The sequence below is a fragment of the Ctenopharyngodon idella genome, chromosome 1 (assembly GCF_019924925.1).
Source record: "Ctenopharyngodon idella isolate HZGC_01 chromosome 1, HZGC01, whole genome shotgun sequence".
In the NCBI taxonomy this organism is placed as follows: Eukaryota; Metazoa; Chordata; class Actinopteri; order Cypriniformes; family Xenocyprididae; genus Ctenopharyngodon; species Ctenopharyngodon idella.
This window is the reverse complement of record NC_067220.1, coordinates 1897094-1918909: the sequence shown is the minus strand read 5'-3', so window position 1 is coordinate 1918909 and position 21816 is coordinate 1897094. Positions and strand designations below refer to the sequence as shown.

Below are 21816 nucleotides of genomic sequence, written 5' to 3'. Positions count from 1 at the left end.
ACCATGAAATATGAGGACATTTCATGAGTTCTCATATGTAAAATAGTTTTAAAAACATACTTAATGTTTTAATAAAAATGTAAAAACGCAGAATGTTTTCTGTGATGTGTAGGTTTAGTGTAGGGGGAGAGAATGTATTGTACAGTCTAAAAAGCATTACACCTATGGAATGTCCCCACTAAGCTAGCAAAACAAACCTGTGTGTGTGTGTGTGTGTGTGTGTGTGTGTTTTACCTTCAGGTATAAATTTTGTGTCCTTCATGTGTGTCAGTAATCTTTCACTAACAGCAGTTAGATAATCTAGACAGAACGGGGACAGACTAAACTTTACAGATTTAACATGACAGACAGTCAATGTGATTCAAAATGTGCAAATGATTTATTGAACAAAACAGTAACCCAGTGTTACACTGTTCGGCTGTTACAGTAAAGTGACATTTTCACCTGATCTGATGCTTAAAAGTTACTTTCACTGCTGAAACAATGGAATTAAGCAGATTCAGTCAAATTAATTCATATTTGTTGTAATTTATTTTGACTAAAAACACATTTTAGGTTTTTAAAAACAAAGGAAAAAAGAAATAAGAAATATAAACATATAGCTATAAAATCTAACTAAAATCTCAGTCAAGGTTGCACCAAATTAAAGCCAACCATATGAATTGCTCAGCTTCACAGAGACAAGTTTTAAACACAGAGTGAGGTAAAAATAACAACAAAACCATAAAATGGATAATTCCTGACAACCCAACAGGATGAAACTGAGTCTGCAGATCCTTTAAAACAGTGACAACATCTACAGTAGCTTTTATAAAATCACACCAAATGAAGTGTTTCTACAGACCATCACCTTCAACTCTCTACTGACTCACACAACAACAGATACTTGATACCTGTGGCATGTGTTCAGACCCTTCAGAACCTTCAGAGAAAGAGTGACAAATCAGGACAGCAAAAAGATCCAAAAGTTATAAAATGTTAATTATAAACTCTTCATATAAAAATGTCAAGCATATAAATAAAACAGCTTGATTACTGTTGTGACTTCACGAAATGCGAATTGACCCTTCTGTGTTTCCTCTTATCCTCCTATGTTACATAATTCTTATTGTAAACACTGTAGAGTCTGGAGTAGTGCTATTCTGAAATAAATAAACAGCAAACACCTAGTTTATGTTCACTCCCACCTCTCATGTATTTCTTAGAAAATATAAAGGAAATATAACAATTACCTCAAATGGTTTAACATAATCTGACAGAGGGTGTAAGTCTGTGATAGCCAATCAAAACTGCTGATTATAGTTTACAGTACTATTTACATCTTCACAAAATATTCTGAATGGTCGAGTAATTTATTCATATTAGCAAAGTGACAGACAATCTGACCAATCACATCTCTTATTTGCACTGTGGAGGCTGGACATCATAGCCCATTGAAGAGGAATCTCCCTGTGCACTTTATGCAGAATTTGTTTAATTCAGTCATTTGTCACAATTCTGACTTTAGGGCCTGGTTTCACAGACAGGGTTTAGACTAAGCCATGTTTAGGCTTCAGTTTAATTATGACATTTAAGTAGCTTTTATAAACATCTCTTAGAAAAATAACATTACTGGTGTGAATCTTGAGACAAAACAATAGCACTGACATATTTTAAGATATGTCAGTGCAAGTTTATTTCAGTGAAAACAGCTCAAACATTTTAGTCTAGGACTAGCTTAAGCCTTGTCTGTGAAACCAGGGGTATATCTCCTTATTCTGACTGTTTTTTTGATAATTGTTAATTTATATGTCATAATGTGACTTTAAATGTGTTTTTCATATGTGTCTTTTTGGTTTATCACAGATGGATTGCTAAATCTGACACAGAGACACTGATGAATTAGGATAAACTCTAAATCCAGCATAGAGGGGTTCAGTGAATGTGGTGTTGAATGTGTGTAAGTGTGTGAGTGTGTGTGTGTCAGAGACCCTGTAGAAGGACAGAGTGCCGGCCGGCCAGTCCAAATACACTCCTACTCTGTAAGAACAAGATGAAGGGACAGGAATGTTCGTTCTCGTATTGTTGTGCCAGACCGAGTAATTATCATCACAACAGTAAAGATTCCAGGACTTTTCATTGAGTCCAAACCGACATTCACTCCTTCCTTTCCTGTTGATTCCTTTATATGCCACTGCTACATGACCCCATCCAGTCCATTCAGCTTCCCAGTAACAACGTCCAGACAGACTCTCTCGACATAGAACCTGCTCATTGTGCTCAAATCTCTCTGGATGATCAGGATATGGCTGATGCTCTTTCTCACATGTTGTTTTTTTGTTCCCCTTAGACAGAGAGAGACAAGTGTGTGCTGTGTTTGGATCCAGTGTGAGATCACATGCATCTGAACACAGAAAGACAAATCAGAACATCTATGGCATTAAGAATGCAGAAGTTTGCATAACTGTGTGAGGACTTACATTTTTGCAGTCCTGGAGTGATCCTGAAATTTCCTCCATGATCCAAACTGAGGAGAGAAAAAACAAATACTGTTTAAAGGTGCAGTAAGTAATATTGGCTGCTAGTGGTTGAAATGGATACTGCAGTCCATAGTCAAAATATTGGAGAGAGTTGTTTCCCCCACCCCCTCCTCAGACTCGACTCTCACATGGTTTGCCAGATTGAGGAGCTCAACAGGAATGAGAGCAAATGACAATGAAAAACGACAAGCCTTACATTGTAAGTTGATCAGCTAATGTATACATTTGCCATGTTTTTTTATTGCAGAGGCTTTTTCGGTCAGGTAGAATCTGCAATCTCTGACCCAGTTTGTTTACTGGCTTCCATGGCTGCAATACGCTGTGTTTTCCACCAACTGGCAACCCGGTGTGTTGAAATACTATTGGGTAAATCGGCAGTCAATTGGGATCACACAGTCCAAAACAAAAACAGACATTCAGCCCCGGAACGCACATTTAAAAATAGAATAAATGGCATTGTTTTTAGAAACAAGTATTTGAACTTAGCATGTTTCTAAAATTTCTGGACAAATATTATGGTAGTTTTATGCTTTAGTAAAGTAAAAAATTACATACTAAACCTTTAAAGGCCTTAATATATTCTTCACTTAGGAACAGGGCTTAAAAACTAAAAAAATTCAATCGATTCACTCTGAGCAGAATCAGTATTTTAAAGTTTCCGTTCATGCCTTCCTTCTTTAACATTATTGTTCCAAAACAGTTTGATTAGAAAAAATACTAGTTATTTTTTATTTTTTTTGCCTATACTTTATGCCAGAGCTTGAATTGAACTCTATGCTAAGGGCATGTTACTAAACCTCCTAACTCCAGTGGATCGTCAAACTGTCGGCAAAACCTCATACAACACCTCCACCTGCCTCAGTCGTGAATGAAATGCTTTGGAGAATGCTTCTGCTTGTCTGCAGTGCAAGGGTAAAGAAAAAATTGGTCCTTTGAATAAGTACAGCATTTATTTTCTTTATTCTATTTCTTTATTTCTTTAACACAATGTGTGTAAAGGCTAATGTTTTATATATTTGAGGTGCGGAGAAGAGTGTCTTAGTCTAGTATTTGGCGTCTAGTTATTGCCAGTACAGCCTGTGCATAACACTTCGTCTTTTATAACACAAGTTTTTGGCAAAATATATTAAACAACAGTAAAAACATATAGCTACAATAACCTTTGTAACCTATAAATTGATAAAAACTTAATGCGATACACTTGCCTCAGATGTGGCCATTAATGACTGACAAAACACAAATCTCAGACATTTGCTGGTGGAACAACTCGTAACTCCATTTGAGCTTGATTTTGGTGAAATGTTAATAAGATAACGACACATGCAAGTGTCTGATCATACATGAAGCCATGATACTAACTTTGACAAAAAAAGTGTTTAATCATTTAAAAAAACATTCCTGAATAGTAATGGTTCTACACTAACCTGCAATTTTCGCTGGTTTCAAAACACACCACACTGGATATAACCTGACATGGTGACATATCCTCAGATAAACTCCTGAGATCCAACAGCTAAATCAGCGCATTGCCTTGTGACTTACATAGGATTACTTGACAATGACAACAATCACTCATGTTGGACGAATGCGTCAACATCACATTTGCATAGGCTGTACTATTTGAATTCATGATTGGTTGACTGCCAAATTAAAATCTTAAACAGAACAATAAAATAAAATTACTTACTGGTTATTGGTGATTTAAAATAAGCGTTTCTGTTCAGAAGGATGCCAAAAATGACAGCAGTGAAAAAACAGCAGTTAAGAAAGCATCTCATCATAGCGTTATGGATATGTTTGCATGAGTTCTGCAATTCAGCACTCCAGTGAAGTCACATCATGTATATTTATATAGCACTTTACACAAAAGATTATTTAAAAGCAAGCAGCTTTACAGTATTAAACATGAAAAAAGTGTCAGGGTTTCTTTCAATTAGAATTACAACTTCAATTCGGAGCGGCTCTCCAGTGAAGTCAAGTTTCTACTTGTGTACATCCTACCTTGACGGACTGAACAGAAGAAATAAACTGGAGAAGATTTGTTCTTTGATTCGCTTGAAATGTATTGGAGCCTTAATGGACATTACTAATGTCCAATAAAACAGTTTCACTGTTGCGTAAAATAGATAATGCAGTACTATAATTTAATGAAATTTAATGAATTAAACCAATTCAATATTGAAGTTCCGTGACTTTTAATAATTTGGCCGTGAATATATCAATGTGCTAGATTACTCACATTTAATATGTATTTGAGAAATATGAGACATAACTACCCCACATACTTGAGTATCTGCAGTGAGCAGTTTGGATCCTTCAGTTTGACGTTGAGCAGCTGGACTCCTGATTGTCCTGGGTGATTGTAGCTCAGATCCACCTCTCTCAGGTGTGAGGGGTTTGAACTCAGAGCTGAAGACAGATAACCACAGCCTTCCTCTGTCACCATACAGCCTGACAACCTACAAACAAGCACAGTCAGACCATCTAGAGACACACATCAACATTATGACCAGCTGACTATACAATATCCCTTTTTTTTTCACACCTCAGTATCTCCAGCTGACAGTTTGGACTCTTCAGTCCATCAGAAATCAGCTTCACTCCTGAATCCAGCAGGTCACTGTTACTCAGATCAAGCTCTTCCAGGACAGAGTTTAAAGATTGTAGAGCTGATGACACAGTTTTACAGGACTGACCACTGAGATTACAGCCAGCAAGACTAAAAGCAAGCAGAACACAATTTTATAATATATTATATTAAATATTAAAGTAAAAAAAAAAAAAAAAAAAACACTCACAAAGCTTTTCTGCAGTTGATCACAGCTGGTATCAGTCTTCTTCTACCCTCATCTGATGTGTTGTATTTCTTGAGGTCTAGCTCATCCAGCACCCCCTCTAACATCTGAAGCATGTAGGCAATTGTTGAGCAGTGAGCAGGAGAGAGTTTCTTCTCTGAGTGTTTGTCTGATTTCACAAACTTCTGAATCTCTCTGGACAGAGTCTGATCTTTCACTTCCAGCAGACAGAGGAACAGATTGATGGATCTTTCAGTGGAGAGATCACTATCCTTGATCTTCTCTTCAATGTACTGTGTGGTTCTCCCAATGCTCTCTGAGCTGTTCTGTGTGTGTGTCAGTAAATCCTGTAAGAGTCTCTGATTGGACTCCAGTGAGACGCCCAGCAGGAACCGCAGGAACAGATCCAGTTGTCCATTCTCACTCTGAAGAGCTTTATTGACTGTTTCCCTATGCAGATTATGCACTACATCAAAGAAATGCAATGTGTCAATATGTGTCATTACATAATAGTAAAACACATAGAGAGCAGCTAGAAACTCCTGAATGCTCAGATGAATGAAGCTGTAGACTTTCCTCTGATGAATCACAGATTCCTCTTTAAAGATCTCAGTGCAAATCCCAGAATACACTGAGGCGTCAGTGGCGTCTATGCCGCTCTCTCTCAGGTCCTCCTCATAGAACATTACATTGCCCTTCATCAGCTGTTTGAAAGCCACTTCAGCAAGTTTCACAATCACTTCTCTGTTGGACTGCAGGAGTTTCTCTGGATCTTTCTCTTCATACTTCTGATTTCTCATGTTGATTTGAATTAGCAGGAAGTGGATGTACATTTCAGTCATAGTTTGAGGGATTTCTGCACTCAGATCTTCTTTCAGGAGCTTCTGAAGCACAGTGGATGAGATCCAGCAGAAGATGGGTATGTGGCACATGATGTGGAGGCTTCTTGCTCTTCTGATGTGTGAGATGATTCTGCTGGCTTGATGCTTGTCACTGATTCTCTTCCTGAAATATTCCTCCTTCTGAGGCTCATTGAATCCCTGAATTTCTGTCAGATGGTTGATATATTTGGAGGGGATCTGATTGGCTGCTGCTGGTCTGGAGGTGATCCAGATGAGAGCAGAGGGAAGCAGCTCTCCTTTCATGAGGTTTGACATCAACACACCCACTGATGAAGTCTCAGTCACATCAGAAACTTTCTGAGCGTCTGAAAACATCAGTGTGATCCTGCTTTCATCCAGACCATCAAAGATGAATATAACTTTACTCTCCTCATAAATCCTTGAGTCCAGATCTTGAAGTTCAGGATGAAAGTCCAGCAGAAGTCTGTGAAGACTATACTGATGATCTTGGATCAAGTTCAGCTCTCGAAATGGAAGCACAAACATGAAATCTACATCCTGATTAGCTTTTCCCTCAGCCCAGTCCAGAATGAATTTCTGCACATAGACTGTTTTACCCATTCCAGCGATGCCTTTAGTAAGAACAGTCTTGATTTGGTCTTTCTCCTCACATCCTGGTTCAGGTGAGGCTTTAAAGATGTCATTACAGTAGATTGGAGTGTCTTGTGAGTGTTGTGTTCTGGCTGTTTTCTCCATCTGTAAAACCTCATGTTCTTCATTCACTCCTTCTCTCTCTCCCTCTATGATGTAGAGCTGTGTGTAGATCCTGTTCAGGAGGGTTTCATTCTCTTGTAGTTTGGTTCCCTCAAATAATCTCTCATATTTTTTCTTCATTCTGGTTTTGTGCTGGTATTTGACTCTCTGCAGGTCTTCAGTCTCTAGTGTGTGTATTGGCAGGACTGCTTCGGTTTTGTCCTGGCTGATGTAAGACTGATCGTGTGATGTAGATGACGGCATAGATCTGATCAGTTCATGTACATCTTTCCTGCTGAAAAAATAAAAAACTAGTAAAAATGACAATGGCAGTGATTATAATGACCATCAGAAATATCAGGAATATATCAGCTACTGGATATGACCCAGTTACTTGGTGACCCTTTTCGGGTTGCACCCCTGTGCAGTGAATATGTTGCATAATCCATTTTTGGATTACATTAAGTGTTATTACATTGACATTCTTAAATCATTTGAACTCTTTCCCTGCCAGTTTTTTTTTTTTTTAAGTTTTAAGTTTTTGGTTATTTTCACAAAAATTTCATGGCCCCCAGAATATTTTGTTTTATGAATATCTGAACATGCAATATATCAAAAAAAAAAAGAAGATCTAGCTTCATGCATTTTTTTTATCAACACTTGAATGTCTAAGTTTCATAAAAAAAAAAAAAAAAAAAAACATTTTAAGAAATAAGCTAAAAAAAATCGTGTTTTTGTCAAAGACTAAGTTTGGATTCGATTCGGAATGATGATCAAAACATAGAAGGAGTGGATCAAGTCTATCAACACCCCCATCACTTGGTAACTTTAGGTTGTTTTGATTTATATGCTGTTTATTGTTGATGATTGCATTATTTTTCAAATGCATCTGCTTACATATGAGATCGCTCGTTTCTGCTTCTTATTTGTCTGTGTTTTGATCTGGAGATACTGTTTTCATTCAGAAAATGTGTGATAGCGCCCCATAGCATATTGCAGTGAAAACATAGAAAGCTGTAAAATCTCGTCAATGGCAGGGAAGCATTTTCATATAAAAGATGAGATAACTCATTATCTGAGATGCACTACAGTACATTAGCAAATAACTGTTTATACTAACTGAGGTTTAGAGGTTTCTGGTCCATCACTGAATGAAAGAGGTAGCTTCATGGATCTGTAACTCTTTAGAGACACACTGCTGGGCTCTGGAGACTCTGATCTCTGTCTCTCCCTCCTGCTCATACTAACACACACACACACACACACACAAACAGAATTTTAGAGAACTAGCTATACTATATAACTTGAATGCACCATACATTTACACTTATTTATAAATTTAGCAGATGTTTTTCATCCAAAGCCATTTACAAATAAGAAATATGACAAGCAGTTCAATTAGTGGAGACAGTAACATGAGAATTGTTGCAATACAAAAAAGTTCCAAAAACTGACATGCTAGAAAAGAGATGAAGGTAAGAAAAATGTGAAAGAAAAAAAAAAACATTTTTTGTTTTTAAATTATACATTACTAGAAAGAGAGAGATTGTTGTTTAACAGGATTTAGTCAAGTGCTCACAGAGAATGCTTTAGACGCTTCTTGAAAACTGCAAGCAACTCATCCGTTTGTGAAAGCTGGGAAGAACATTCCACCAGTGAGGAACAGTGATAGTGAAAGTTCAGGAAAGTGATTTTGTGCTTCTCTGTGATGGTAACACCACTCACCCACTGAAGACTTCTGGAATGCACTGTAAATCACTTTGAATAAGAGCATGTTAGTGATAAAATGGCCAGTGTCTTACCTGAGTTCAGAGATCCCTGTTGCACTGAATTCAGGGGGATCTTTAATCATAGATTGATCACTCTTCATAGATACACAGCTTGATCCAGGAGATGGAGAACTCATTTCAGAGGCAGTGGCCTCAACTTCTCTCTCATTTGGGAGACTCATTTCAGTGTTCCCCTAGTCTCATTTGCCAAAAGAGCATGGAGAAACTGATTTCAGACCTTTTATGTGGAAACACAGAGTTAAATTCTGTAGTACAATTATACAATATACAGCAAAGTATAAACCTACAACGTTAGTACAGTCTTAATCTGGATGACACTGCAATCTAACTACCTTCCCCAATCTAACTACCTTATATATTGTTACTGTAGCGAAGGCTATTTAAAGCTGTTAGGGCTAGTCTGGATTGCAGTGAACTAGGTGTGTCGGTCAGAACACCACAGAGTGAAGTATCAATTTGAACTGGTTTATTATCACTGGTATGCAGATATCAACATCAGAAGGGGGAGTCAGCCTTTACATGCACATTAACAAGTAGACGTTTAAGTCGAAGGGCTGTGGTGGACTTCGGAGGGCTTAGCAATGAGGCTTCCTTTGCGGCATCCACAAGCAATGGATCTCTTTAGCTTAGTTTGAGCCTTGGGACGACCACAGATAAACATGCAAGGACTCATATGAACGATACTATGTGTGAGCTGGTTGAGCACATTCAGATAGGAGAACCTGAGGTACAGTCGAAGAGTCCTGTGTTATCCTGCGTGGGGTTTGCTCATAAATGGGTTGGATACATATCAGCTGATGTAGACTTGGATGGAATGGTAAGGATGTGTGTGTGTGTGTGTGTGGTTTATCTGCAAAACACAGCAGTACCCAACTGTCAGCAACATCATTACATTATCATCATTCACATGCAACTATAGGCTGCTCCCCTCATACAACAATGTAATAATGCATAAACGTGATATAACAGCGTACTGACTTGCATTGTTACTTTATATAATTCGAATAACACCTTCCATCACGTTTACTATCATTATTCATCTACATGCCTTACTGCAACATTATAAACATTATAATTGTGAACATCGTAGACCGAGTTAAGTGATTTAGAACTAGCACTGATGAGTCAACATCGTCTTGTAACATTATACAGCGTCTAACATTAACTGCGTCATCACTGATGATAAGCATAGATCAGCAAACATAATAGAATTAACAATACTCACTCTTATAGGACGCACATAAACACAAGATACATCCAATCTGAGGCTGATAATAACTTTGATGCACGTCTTCAGTACTGATGAATGAAGCAAACCCGATCGTCAGCAGCGGATGATGCAATCTGTCGTTCGCTCCGTGCTACATGAACAGTGTTCTCTTCCGTCTGTTCGCGCTACATATTTTCATAATAAGAGTCCCCACTAGGGCAGCACAACCACGCTCTGACATCGTTACTCTTTATGAAGTAGTCTTTTGCACAGCCGCCCCCAAATTGTGTGCAATTTGCTCATGTAAAAGACTCAAGATGTCAGAGGGCATTTGTCATCCTCCTCAGCATCTGGGATGACTGGAAGAGAAATAAGCCGGGCAACTGGCCGGGTGTAGACTTTGTCTTTGACTTGTACGTCTACAGATCGCACATGACCATCTGCACTCGGATACACTTTAACCACCCTGCCCACTGGCCAGAGCGCCCTGGGAAACTGGGGGTCCATCAGCAGGACTACAGAACCTACTGTCAGATCGTCGGGGGTACCATGCCATTTCTGTCTGCACTGGAGGGTCGGCAGGTAGCACCTGATGAATCTGGTCCAGAAGTGATCTGCTATAACTTGGCAGTGTCGCCATCTCCGCCTGCTTAGTCCCTCACTCTTAGGGTAGACCACGGGAGGCAGTGCTCCATCCAGCCGCCCCATCAAGAGGAAATTTGGCGTCACAGCATCCACATCAGCAACACTAGACGAGGTATAACCCAAAGGTTTGGTATTGAGTATTGCCTCAATCTCTAATAAGATAGTATACAGAACCTCCTCAGAGATAGGTTGGACTCCTATGACAGTATACAGTGCAGTCTTGACAGACTTGATCTCCCTCTCCCACGTTCCCCCGAAGTGAGGGGCTGCAGGGGGGTTGAAGCGGAAATCAATCTTCTGCTTGGCTAGAAGGTGTTGGAGGTCGGAGGACATGCTGTTAAAAGACTCACGCAGCTCCTTCTCTCCTGCCTTAAAGTTCGTACCCTGGTCAGAACAGAGCTCAGCTGGAGTCCCTCGGCGAGCGATGAAACGCCTGAGACTCATCAGGAAGGACTCCGTATCCATACTGTGCATGAGATCTAGATGCACCGCCCGGGTGGTAAGGCACTTATAGATGATGCCCCATCTCTTCTCTGAGCGTCGTCCTATTTTGACTTGAAACGGTCCGAAGCAGTCAATGCCCGTAGAGTAGAACGGCGGTTTGTATAAGCGTAGACGGGCCACAGGTAGGTCGGCCATCTTCGGGACCAATGGCTTAGATTTCCATCTTCGACACTCTTCGCACTGGTGTTGCACCCTCCGAACTGCCTCCCTGCCACGGAGAATCCAGAAGACCCGGCGCATCTCCGCGAATACTCGCTCAGGCCCTGGATGACAGAGCCAAGCATCATAGTCCTGGATAAGGAGTTTTGTCACTGGATGCAAGGGGTCCAGAACAATAGGATGTCTGAATGCAGGGTCTAACCATTCGGCACGTCTGAGTCTCCCTCCTACTCGTATGATTCCCTCATCAGGGTCCAGCTCCGGGGACAGGGTGAGGAGACGACTGCTTCGGTGGACTGCTTTCCCTGCTTTAAGTTGTCGCAACTCCTCCGGGAAGCATTCTGCCTGAACTCTCTGGAAGATAGTAATCTCTGCCTGTCGATAGTCTGCTGCTGTTAAGGGATCACTTCGGTCTGCCGCCCCATGCACCTCCTGCGCTACGGCCTCGACCATATCCTTCCAGGACAGGTATGACTGGCCCAGAAAGATCTCCTGTCTATCCGCAGTAGATATTACTCTACACGAAGCAGACTTCTTATACTCCTTGACATCCTGTTCTGGTACATCTCCAGGTAAGGATGGCCATTCAGCAGGCCCCTTGAGGAGGAAGGATGGCCCTTGTCTCCAGCGGTTGGGCTCTGCTAATTCTGCCAATGTCTTTCCTCGGGTCACGTCATCTGCCGGGTTCTGCGCAGAATCCACATAGCGCCAGGTACTCCCTTCAGTAAGCTCCTGGATCTTGGCCACACGAGTACCCACAAAGACTTTGAAGCGGCATGACTCCGACTGTAACCAGGTCTACACTGTCGTAGAGTCGCTCCAAAGGATTGTCTGATCTGTCTTCAACGTCAGTTCTCTCTCTAACGTCTTTGCTAACTGGGCAGCCATCAAGGAACCACAGAGCTCGAGGCGGGGAATGGAATGCTGTCGACGGGGAGCTACCCTGGATCTAGCCACCAGAAATGCCAAGTAGACCTGTCCCTGAATATCTTCTGTCCTCATGTAAGAAACTGATCCGTAGGCCCTTTCAGAGGCGTCACTGAACACGTGGATCTGTCTGGAAGCAACCCTCTGATCAGTTTGCGTCGGAGCATAGGGTCGGGGTAACGAGATGAGTGGCAGCAAGTGCAGCTCTGATTCCCACTCCTTCCACGCCTTCTGCAGCTCTTGAGGGAGAAGTGGGTCATCCCAATCCCGCGGCTTGTCCCACATACTCTGGACGATCAGCTTGGCACGGGTCGTGTAAGGTGCAATGAATCCCAGGGGATCATATTGTCGAGCTAACAGCTTGTAAACATTCCTCATTGTCAATGCCCCATATTCCAGAGGTCGGCTCCTGTAGCCTAAGGTGTCTGTGTCCCAGTGCCAGCTTAGACCGAGGGCTGGTTCTGACAGGCCAGGTTCGTCATGAGAAAGCCATCGCTCCATGCTATCAGACCTTGCATCTGCAGGTAGGTGCCTGAGGACATCAGGTATGTTACAGGCCCACTGTCTAATCTCGAACCCTGCGGATGCTAGTACCTCCCTGAGCCGGTCCACCAGTTCCCTGGCCTCATTTACGGTGTGCACACTCTGGAGGCAGTTATCCACATAAAAACAGCGCTCCACCGAATGCTTGACTACTTCTCCTGGCCCACAGTGATCTCTCGCATGCATTTGGAGAGCGAAGGTGGCGCAGCACGGTGAACATGCTGTGCCAAATGGTAGGACCTGCCACTCGAAGACATCAGGGGGGTTATCGCGCTTCATGTCCCTCCATATGAACCTGAGGAGCGGCCGATCTTCTGGTAAGAGCCGGACTTGGTGGAACATTCCTCTGATGTCACCACTTACTGCCACTGCATGTTCCCTGAAGCGCAGTAAAACTCCCAACAGAGAGGCTCCCAATGTTGGTCCCGGAAGGAGGGTATCATTAAGGCTTCGACCTTGGTATTGAAAGGAGCAGTTGAAGACCAAACGACTCTTCCCGTTATGGCTCACTAAGTGGTGTGGTATGTACCACGACTCATCCGTGGCTGAGGCCTCACTTGGGTCAATCTTCTGGACCACTCCTGTCTCCACCAACTTCTGAATCGCTGCACTGTACTCATCAGCTCGTAGGGGGTCCCGGGCTAAGCGTCTCTCTAGACTTCTGAGGCCAGGCAAGACGGCTTCTTTGGGAGCTCTGAGCGGGGGAATGTCTTGTTTCCTTAACAGAGGTGTGGCATATCGGAGGATGCCTGCAACCGGTACACGCCTCGTCTTGGCCTCCAGGAGCTCCAGCGCTTCCTTATCCTGCTTCGATCTCATAACCAATTTGCTGTTCTGGTATGGCACTAGGTCCATTTTCCAGAGCTTCTCGACGTTCTGCATCAACTCCGTCATTTGGGGTGAGATACTAGTGAAGAGACACTGCTGGGTGCTCAGAGGCCACTGAGTAAGGTGTGCAGGTCCTTGAAGTGTCCATCCCAATCTTGTGTGAATGGCTGCCGGTCCTCCAGGAGGGCCCAGTCTCACCGGTTCAATAGGAGTAAGTAGATGAGGGTAGTCCGCTCCGATCAGCACGAGTGGCTTAACATGTTCAAATGGCTCAAGTGGAAGATCCGCCTGGTGTTTGTACCTTCTCTTCAAACTGGCAATGGGGTAAGTGTGGTCTGCTAAACCCAAGCGTTGTGAGGTGAAGGCCTCCACTATCCGGAATGTTCTCTTGGGATTCATAAGAGATGATATTTTGAATGAGACGGCAGATCCCTTCAGTGTTTGAACTTCCTGACGAATTGTGCGGAGAGCGAGATCTTCAGGCCTCTTATGCAGGCCCAGCTTGTCAACTGCCTCAGGGAGGAGCATTGTGCGCTCTGATCCATCGTCCAGAATTGCGTAAGTGTCTAGTGTCCTGTCTTTGTTGCGCAGGAGAACTCTGACGACTTTCAGCAAGACACGAGAATGGGCTGATGGCCTGTCTAGGTAGAGAACTTCCGTACTGCTGCTCACCAGACAACTTTCAGTGTTCGACTGCTCAGCCTTAGGGCGTGTGTTGGCGTTGTGTAGGACTCTCAGATGTTTCCCTTGACAAACGTCACAGAGCCTTTTAAGGTCACATTGCGCTGCTTGATGTGCTCTCCCGCATCTCCAACATCTCTTCTTAACTCTGATCCACTCTATGACCTCCTCTCTGGTGAGTTTCTGAATAGCGGGACACTTATTTAGGAAGTGCTCCGTGCCCTCACAGTACGGACAGTAGGGTTTTGCTTTGCCCTTCCATCTCGACGCAGATGAGCTCTGAACCTCTTGTTTGGTTACATGGTTTGATGTATAGCTCTCGGCTCCATGTAGCACCGCAGCTGCCGGCTTGCTGCGTCGCTTCTCAGCTCGGTAGCCTGACGGCCCTGGGGCACGGATGTCTGAAGGGTTGTCATAGCCTTGGCACCACGACTCATATCGAAGCCAGTCTGCCAGGTCGAGCAGTGTATGCGTGTGTCCAGGACGGTGGAACATCTGACGTCTGAAGTTTGCTCTCATTTCTATTGGAAGCTTGGTGAGAAGTCTGGCCACATGTGAGCCGCATCTCAGCTCGACTTCTCCATCTGGACCCAGTGTCTGCAACATACCCATGAGTGACTGTACATGCAGAGAGAACCTCTCAAATGCAGCTATATCTCCTCGTCTAATTTCAGGCGAATCCATCACGGCAGCAATCCTCTTCAAGGCTACATGGTGTGGCTGGCCGAACTTCTCGGTCAAGGCTGCCATAGTGTCAGTGTACGGCCTAGGCGAGTTGATAAAGGAGTCGGCGATGAGACAGGCCTCTTCAAGCTTCACATGATCCACAAGGATCTGATACTTGAAAAGCTCCGCAGCATCAGTGGGTAGCAGGTTTGCTAGAGCTAGTTTTAGCCAAGTTGGTTTCTCCACTTCACATGAGGCTGTGAGCTCCACTCTTCTCCTCTGGGCACGTGTGGTGCTGGGCTGACATGTGATGGACCATGTATCTTTGATCGCACTATATCAACGTCATAATCATTCAGATAGGATGGCAATCTCACCTGACGTTTGGGCCGAGTGGATGGGGCCCACGATGCTTCATCACTCTGTTGCATGCTCCTAGCACAGCTGCAGATCCGGCTCGAAGGACCACAATTTGTAGCGAAGGCTATTTAAAGCTGTTAGGGCTAGTCTGGATTGCAGTGAACTAGGTGTGTCGGTCAGAACACCACAGAGTGAAGTATCAATTTGAACTGGTTTATTATCACTGGTATGCAGATATCAACATCAGAAGGGGGAGTCAGCCTTTACATGCACATTAACAAGTAGACGTTTAAGTCGAAGGGCTGTGGTGGACTTCGGAGGGCTTAGCAATGAGGCTTCCTTTGCGGCATCCACAAGCAATGGATCTCTTTAGCTTAGTTTGAGCCTTGGGACGACCACAGATAAACATGCAAGGACTCATATGAACGATACTATGTGTGAGCTGGTTGAGCACATTCAGATAGGAGAACCTGAGGTACAGTCGAAGAGTCCTGTGTTATCCTGCGTGGGGTTTGCTCATAAATGGGTTGGATACATATCAGCTGATGTAGACTTGGATGGAATGGTAAGGATGTGTGTGTGTGTGTGGTTTATCTGCAAAACACAGCAGTACCCAACTGTCAGCAACATCATTACATTATCATCATTCACATGCAACTATAGGCTGCTCCCCTCATACAATAATGTAATAATGCATAAACGTGATATAACAGCGTACTGACTTGCATTGTTACTTTATATAATTCGAATAACACCTTCCATCACGTTTACTATCATTATTCATCTACATGCCTTACTGCAACATTATAAACATTATAATTGTGAACATCGTAGACCGAGTTAAGTGATTTAGAACTAGCACTGATGAGTCAACATCGTCTTGTAACATTATACAGCGTCTAACATTAACTGCGTCATCACTGATGATAAGCATAGATCAGCAAACATAATAGAATTAACAATACTCACTCTTATAGGACGCACATAAACACAAGATACATCCAATCTGAGGCTGATAATAACTTTGATGCACGTCTTCAGTACTGATGAATGAAGCAAACCCGATCGTCAGCAGCGGATGATGCAATCTGTCGTTCGCTCCGTGCTACATGAACAGTGTTCTCTTCCGTCTGTTCGCGCTACATATTTTCATAATAAGAGTCCCCACTAGGGCAGCACAACCACGCTCTGACATCGTTACTCTTTATGAAGTAGTCTTTTGCACAGTTACCACGGTATAAACTATCTGTCGTTTGAGATTTTACTATATTGTTTATTTTACTGTATGTAAATTTATCTGCATAGCACAGTACTACTAAAGTTATATACATGTAAGAGTGATGAAAAAACATGCATAAATGAGAAAATAAAGAGTGGGATGTGCTTGATGTTGAGAGTTATTAAGCGCAATAAGAGAACTCAATGTGACTGACACACAGATGAAGCATGCGCACAGAAAGCCGCCCCTCTCAGAGAGCATCCAATCACGTATTTGGAATGTGTATTCCAAAAAATTAAAAAGAACTCCATGCGGTTGGTGCTTGCGCTGACTGACATACATCTGAGGCTCCCGCACAGAAAGTTGCATCCCTCAGACAGCAAGTGATCACAAATTCAGTTCTCTTTTGCATCTTATTGCGCTTGAATGGTCAGATAGACGCACAATACCATAAAAATGTCTGTCGTGTGGAGTATTCACATTAACACAGCTGGTTATGTCTTAAATTAAATGTAAACAGTTGGGTGAAAACCAGATGTGTGTCAGTATATTGGATCCGTGCATTCGGTCTTAAAGGGACAGCAGCATAATAAACTGCTCTCTGTCTCATTAATGTTAATCAAACAACAAAAGACAAAGAAAAAAATTAATTGCTCACTGCTCTTCACTTTTATCTTTAATAAGAATCAGTTCATATTTGATTCATACAGTGAAGACTATGCAGTGTTTTAGCTGTATACTTGATTATTCAATTTCTATAGTATTTCTTACATTAAATAAACCTACTGTAGCTGAAAAACGTAAAGTTTATTTAATTTGTATCTTTGGTCTATTGTATTTGTCCTGCTGTTTATAATTTGCTTTTAAAATGTTTTTATTGTTGTTGTTTTTTATAGCACCACAAAATGTCGTTCTTTATGAAATCTTGTTACATTCTGAAGAACCCTAATCTGCTACTATTAAGAACTATTTTTTCTTCATATTTAGGGCATTAGAGCTAAAGTTCAAAGCAATACAAGTTAAACTCAATACAACAAAACTGCAGCTCAGTTATTTCATTTCAAACATCATGAATTGTTTTTCAGGTAGGCTAATTTTGTTATACATGGGTACTTTCATTTTTTTTTCTTCTTCTTCAATGTTTCTTTTGTTTATCCTACGTCACATGATCTAGAAATATTCGTAATTAAATATACACAACATTGTTGTTTTTGATGATTAAGTAATACACAAAACAATCTATTATTATTTTAACTATTATATAAAACTAAAATTGTTACATAGGCTAAAACAAAGATCACAGGATTTCAAAAGTAATTTATACGTTAATCGTCCATGTTTCTACCATTTTGGTTAGTACTGTATTGTAGTAGTATTGTACTGTCGAAATATCATGAATTGTGTTTTAAATGTCATGTAAAGAAGAGCAAAACTAAATAGCAGCTCATTTTAATATCACTACATGGTTACATGAAGAATTAGTTCTGAACTTACCACAAAATATTCTACCGTTTAAACGCTCAGAGTTAACAAGTTTAAAGCCTCGGAATGGCGTCTCTTCTACTTTCGTTTCTACCTGATTAAGGTGTGTCTTGTTTTCTTGCAACTCCACTAATATGAAAAACAATCCTACTCCCTCTAGTGGCGCAGAGCGTAATCACAGGTTTAACAGGACTGCAGTAAGATACGAGTGCGTGTGTGTTTCCATTAGCCACGCTGACGTCTGTCCACAGACACATGTTTTAAACACACACTAAATCACTGCATCATCTTAATGTTTAGCGTCTGAATCTCTCAGTCCTCAATCGGAACTTTACAGATGTAACGTGACAGACAGTCAAAGTGATTCACAATGTGTAAAGATTTATTGAACAAAACCAGTAACCCAGTGTTACACTGTGCAGATGTTACAGTAAAGAGACATTTTCACCTGATGTGATGCTTAAAAGTTATTTTCTCTAGTCTGCAACATAATGAAGACAGGTAGATTCAGTCATATTAATTCAAATATGTAATTTATTTTGACTCAATTAAACCACATTTTAGGTGACCAGATGAAATATTTTGACAAATCCAAAACATATGAAAAAAAGAAATAAGAAATCTAAAGATATAGCATATAAAATGTAAATGTCAGGGTGGCAACAAATCAAAATCAAACATGAATTGCTCAGAAATAGTATAATTTTGTAAAAACAATAGCATTAAACAGAGTAAACCAAAAAAGTTACACTCTTGAATGCATAATTTCAGTGTTGCAGAAGATCATCTCAAAATGATAATAAATAGCAATCATTAAGTGGTGATTCTATCTGCCTAATATATTTAAGAGAGAGAATCCAGCAGGATAAGACTGAGCCTGTAATCCTCTGAATCAGTGATGACATCTACAGTAGCTTTTATAAGATCACACTGAAGAACCAGAGTGTTTACAGACCATCACCTTTGACTCACTTTGACTCCACTGACTCACACACAACACAAACACAACACAACACAACACAACATGACACTTAATACTAGTGACAACAGACCCTTCTTAAACTTCAGAAAATGGCTGACAAAAATTTAGAAATTTCAAGTTATGATATTTTATGAGATGTTCAGGGAAAAAATACTTTTGCATTCATGTAAAAAATACAATACAAAACAGCTTGACTAGCTCATATGAATGAACTATAACTATTATAATTTTTCCTGTTTAATGGAGAGTTTAAGAAGCATTAGTCTGCTATATCATAGCTGCTCATTATGAATCACACAGTTCAGTGAACGTCCAGTAATTCATCCATATTAGCGAAATAATAGATAATCTGACCAACTACATCTACAAATTAGCTTTTAATTGTAACTTGCAATTTCATGAAATAGCCACAATTCGAATATAGTCAAAATAACATTTTCATGTAAATGGCTTTCCACTGATGTCTTTGAGGTTCATTATGGGAGGTTGTTAAATCTGACACAGAGACACTGAAGAATCACGATAAACCAAAAATCCAGCATAGAGGGGTTCAGTGAATGTGGTGTTGAATGTGTGTAAGTGTGTGAGTGTGTGTGTGTCAGAGACACTGTAGAAGGACAGAGTACCAGCAGACCAGTCCAGATACACTCCTACTCTATTAGAGGATGAATGGCGAGGAATGTTTCTGCTCTCATTATCATGCCAAGCAGCGTAAATAGTATCACAACAGTAAAGATTCCAGGAATTTTTATTGAGTCCAAATCTACAGTTTCTCCCTTCTTTCCTGCTGATTCCTTTATATGTCACTGCTATGTGATCTGATCCACTCCATTCAGCCTCCCAGTAACAGCGTCCAGTCAGACTCTCTTGACAAAGAACCTGCTCGTGGTGATCAAATCTATCTGGATGATCAGGATATGGCTGATGCTCTTTCTCACATGTTGTTTTTTTGTTCCCTTCACTCAAAGAGAGACGAGTGTATGCTGTGTTTGGATCCAGTGTGAGATCACAGGCATCTGAACACAAGAAGAGACATCAAAATGTTCATCAATGACATTGTTAAATATGCATAGGTGTGTGTGTGTGTGTACCTGGTAAACCCTACGTTATAGGACCAAATGTCATTATATGAATAAGGTGTAATCACAGTGTGCTGATATACAGCCATATCACACAGCTACTAGTGTGTTATTGTGTTTATACAACAGTTTGTGGTACAAATATGTAAATAAATAAACAACAATGGAGTGTCTTTAACACCCCTATTTTGTGAGGAACTACTTCCGCCACAGATTCATATCTCAAGTTGACAGTTTAACAGATGAGCCCAAGATCCATTACTAATTCTCAAATGTCACCTTAGAATTAGTAACGAAGGAACGCTGAGTCGCTTCATTGAAGCTTATTGTATTTTTTAAGAGTAAAGCATTATGGTATTATGAGAGAGATCCACTAAATGAGTATATTACCTGCATCTGATATAGCATTCATTCTTCAGGTCGATGTCCATAATATTACATCGATTATAAAAATCAGTTTGAATGTCCACTGAGGAAAGTGTTATCTTTTTTTAGCTGCATTCACTCATTTCCCAATCATCTTGAATGTTAAATTGTCAATACAATTAAAAAAAAAATAAAAAATAAAAATAACAGAGAACATCACTTAAGCTGACTTCATTAATTGATGTTGATTTTCCTAAAATGTTTTTGTTTCAAAAATTATGGTGATCAGTGTTCTCTTTGGTTGGGCACTTGGAACTTCATTAACATTATTGTAATTCTCTACCTATTAATGCAGCGATGCAACAAGAAATCACAGTTATTTGGTTTCAAAAGAAGGAAAATAAAAAACAGGTTACTTTTAACATAGGATTTAACTTCTAACTAAATCATTAACTAGTCTATTTTTCACGTCAAATAGTTATCTTTCAAATGTTATTGCCAACACTTATGTCATGAACACCTTTTGAAACATTTATACGATTTTATACGATTTTTTCTATATGATTTGATTGCCTTGGACCATCCTTAATTTTAACATGCTAAAACATGTTAATGCTTAAAACATACTAGCAACTAGTGAAGCATTAATAAATGTTAAAATTAAGCTAAAAACATGCTAACTGTGTTAGCATCATGCTACAAACATGTTAATCATGTTAGCATCTTTTTAAAAATATGCTAGCAACATGCAAATCATGTAAAATGTGTTAGCATCATACTAATCATGTTATCCTAATGCTAGTCTCAGCTTCAGATGTCATGCCCATGGACCGTTGGCTGAATGTCTGAGGCCCTGTCCCAAATGGCATCCTAAGCCATCACGGTCTTCCTCTTCCTCTTCCGCACTTTCACGACATGATGTTTTATTAACAAGGTTCGGGAGGAACAGGCGCAGATAATTAACCTAATTAGCTCAGGTGGAGAGCATTCAGTTAATCAATGCAACAATGACATGAGGTATAAATACAGCAGACTTACCTCTGTTTGTCTGACAGTTCATCAGCATCCCTCCCTTACCCCTTCTCCTCACTTCAGTTCTATCTACTTCTATCACAATGGGGGAGTACTCTGGGTTCGGGCCAAAATTTCTGAGCTTGGAGCCCTCCCCCGGACAGCACGCCAAATATGCAGAACTCTTGCTGTACTTAATTATATGTAAATTTGAACTTGTGAAGTAATGCTACTTTGACGGGGAACAAAGCAAACTTTGATTGGTTGCTTTACATGTCAGTCAAACATCCTCTAACCGGCGGGCCTTGGCCAATGAAAGCTGCGATATAGTCCAGACCTTCTGCCGTCAGTCTGAAGGTCTGGCTATGTGAGACTATCCTCATGCTGACATCATGCTAATCATGTTAGCACCATGCCCTGCCGTAGAAGTAGATAACATGCTGTCATTCCAGGAA

The 21816-nt window shown here is 40.9% G+C and overlaps 1 protein-coding gene across 4 annotated transcripts in view; it reads right to left on the bottom strand.

Moving 5' to 3' along the window:
- Window positions 1-351: 351 nt before the first annotated feature.
- LOC127503480 (NACHT, LRR and PYD domains-containing protein 3-like) overlaps window positions 352-21816 on the bottom strand; it is a 106515-nt gene continuing 85050 nt past the window's right edge. The window contains exons 1-8 of one of the 4 annotated variants that reach the window (XM_051878034.1): window positions 17936-18005; window positions 8712-8916; window positions 8030-8152; window positions 5318-7204; window positions 5065-5238; window positions 4805-4978; window positions 2460-2506; window positions 352-2383 (exon numbers count right to left, since the gene is read on the bottom strand). In XM_051878034.1, the coding sequence (XP_051733994.1) occupies window positions 1854-2383; window positions 2460-2506; window positions 4805-4978; window positions 5065-5238; window positions 5318-7204; window positions 8030-8152; window positions 8712-8860 (3084 nt within the window). In that variant the 5' untranslated portion in view covers window positions 8861-8916; window positions 17936-18005 and the 3' untranslated portion in view covers window positions 352-1853. Of the gene's footprint in view, window positions 2384-2459; window positions 2507-4804; window positions 4979-5064; window positions 5239-5317; window positions 7205-8029; window positions 8153-8711; window positions 8917-9924; window positions 10122-16191; window positions 17337-17935; window positions 19922-21816 lie in introns of those variants that run through there. The other 3 variants (XM_051877951.1, XM_051877885.1, XM_051877576.1) reach the window with 3 other exon arrangements.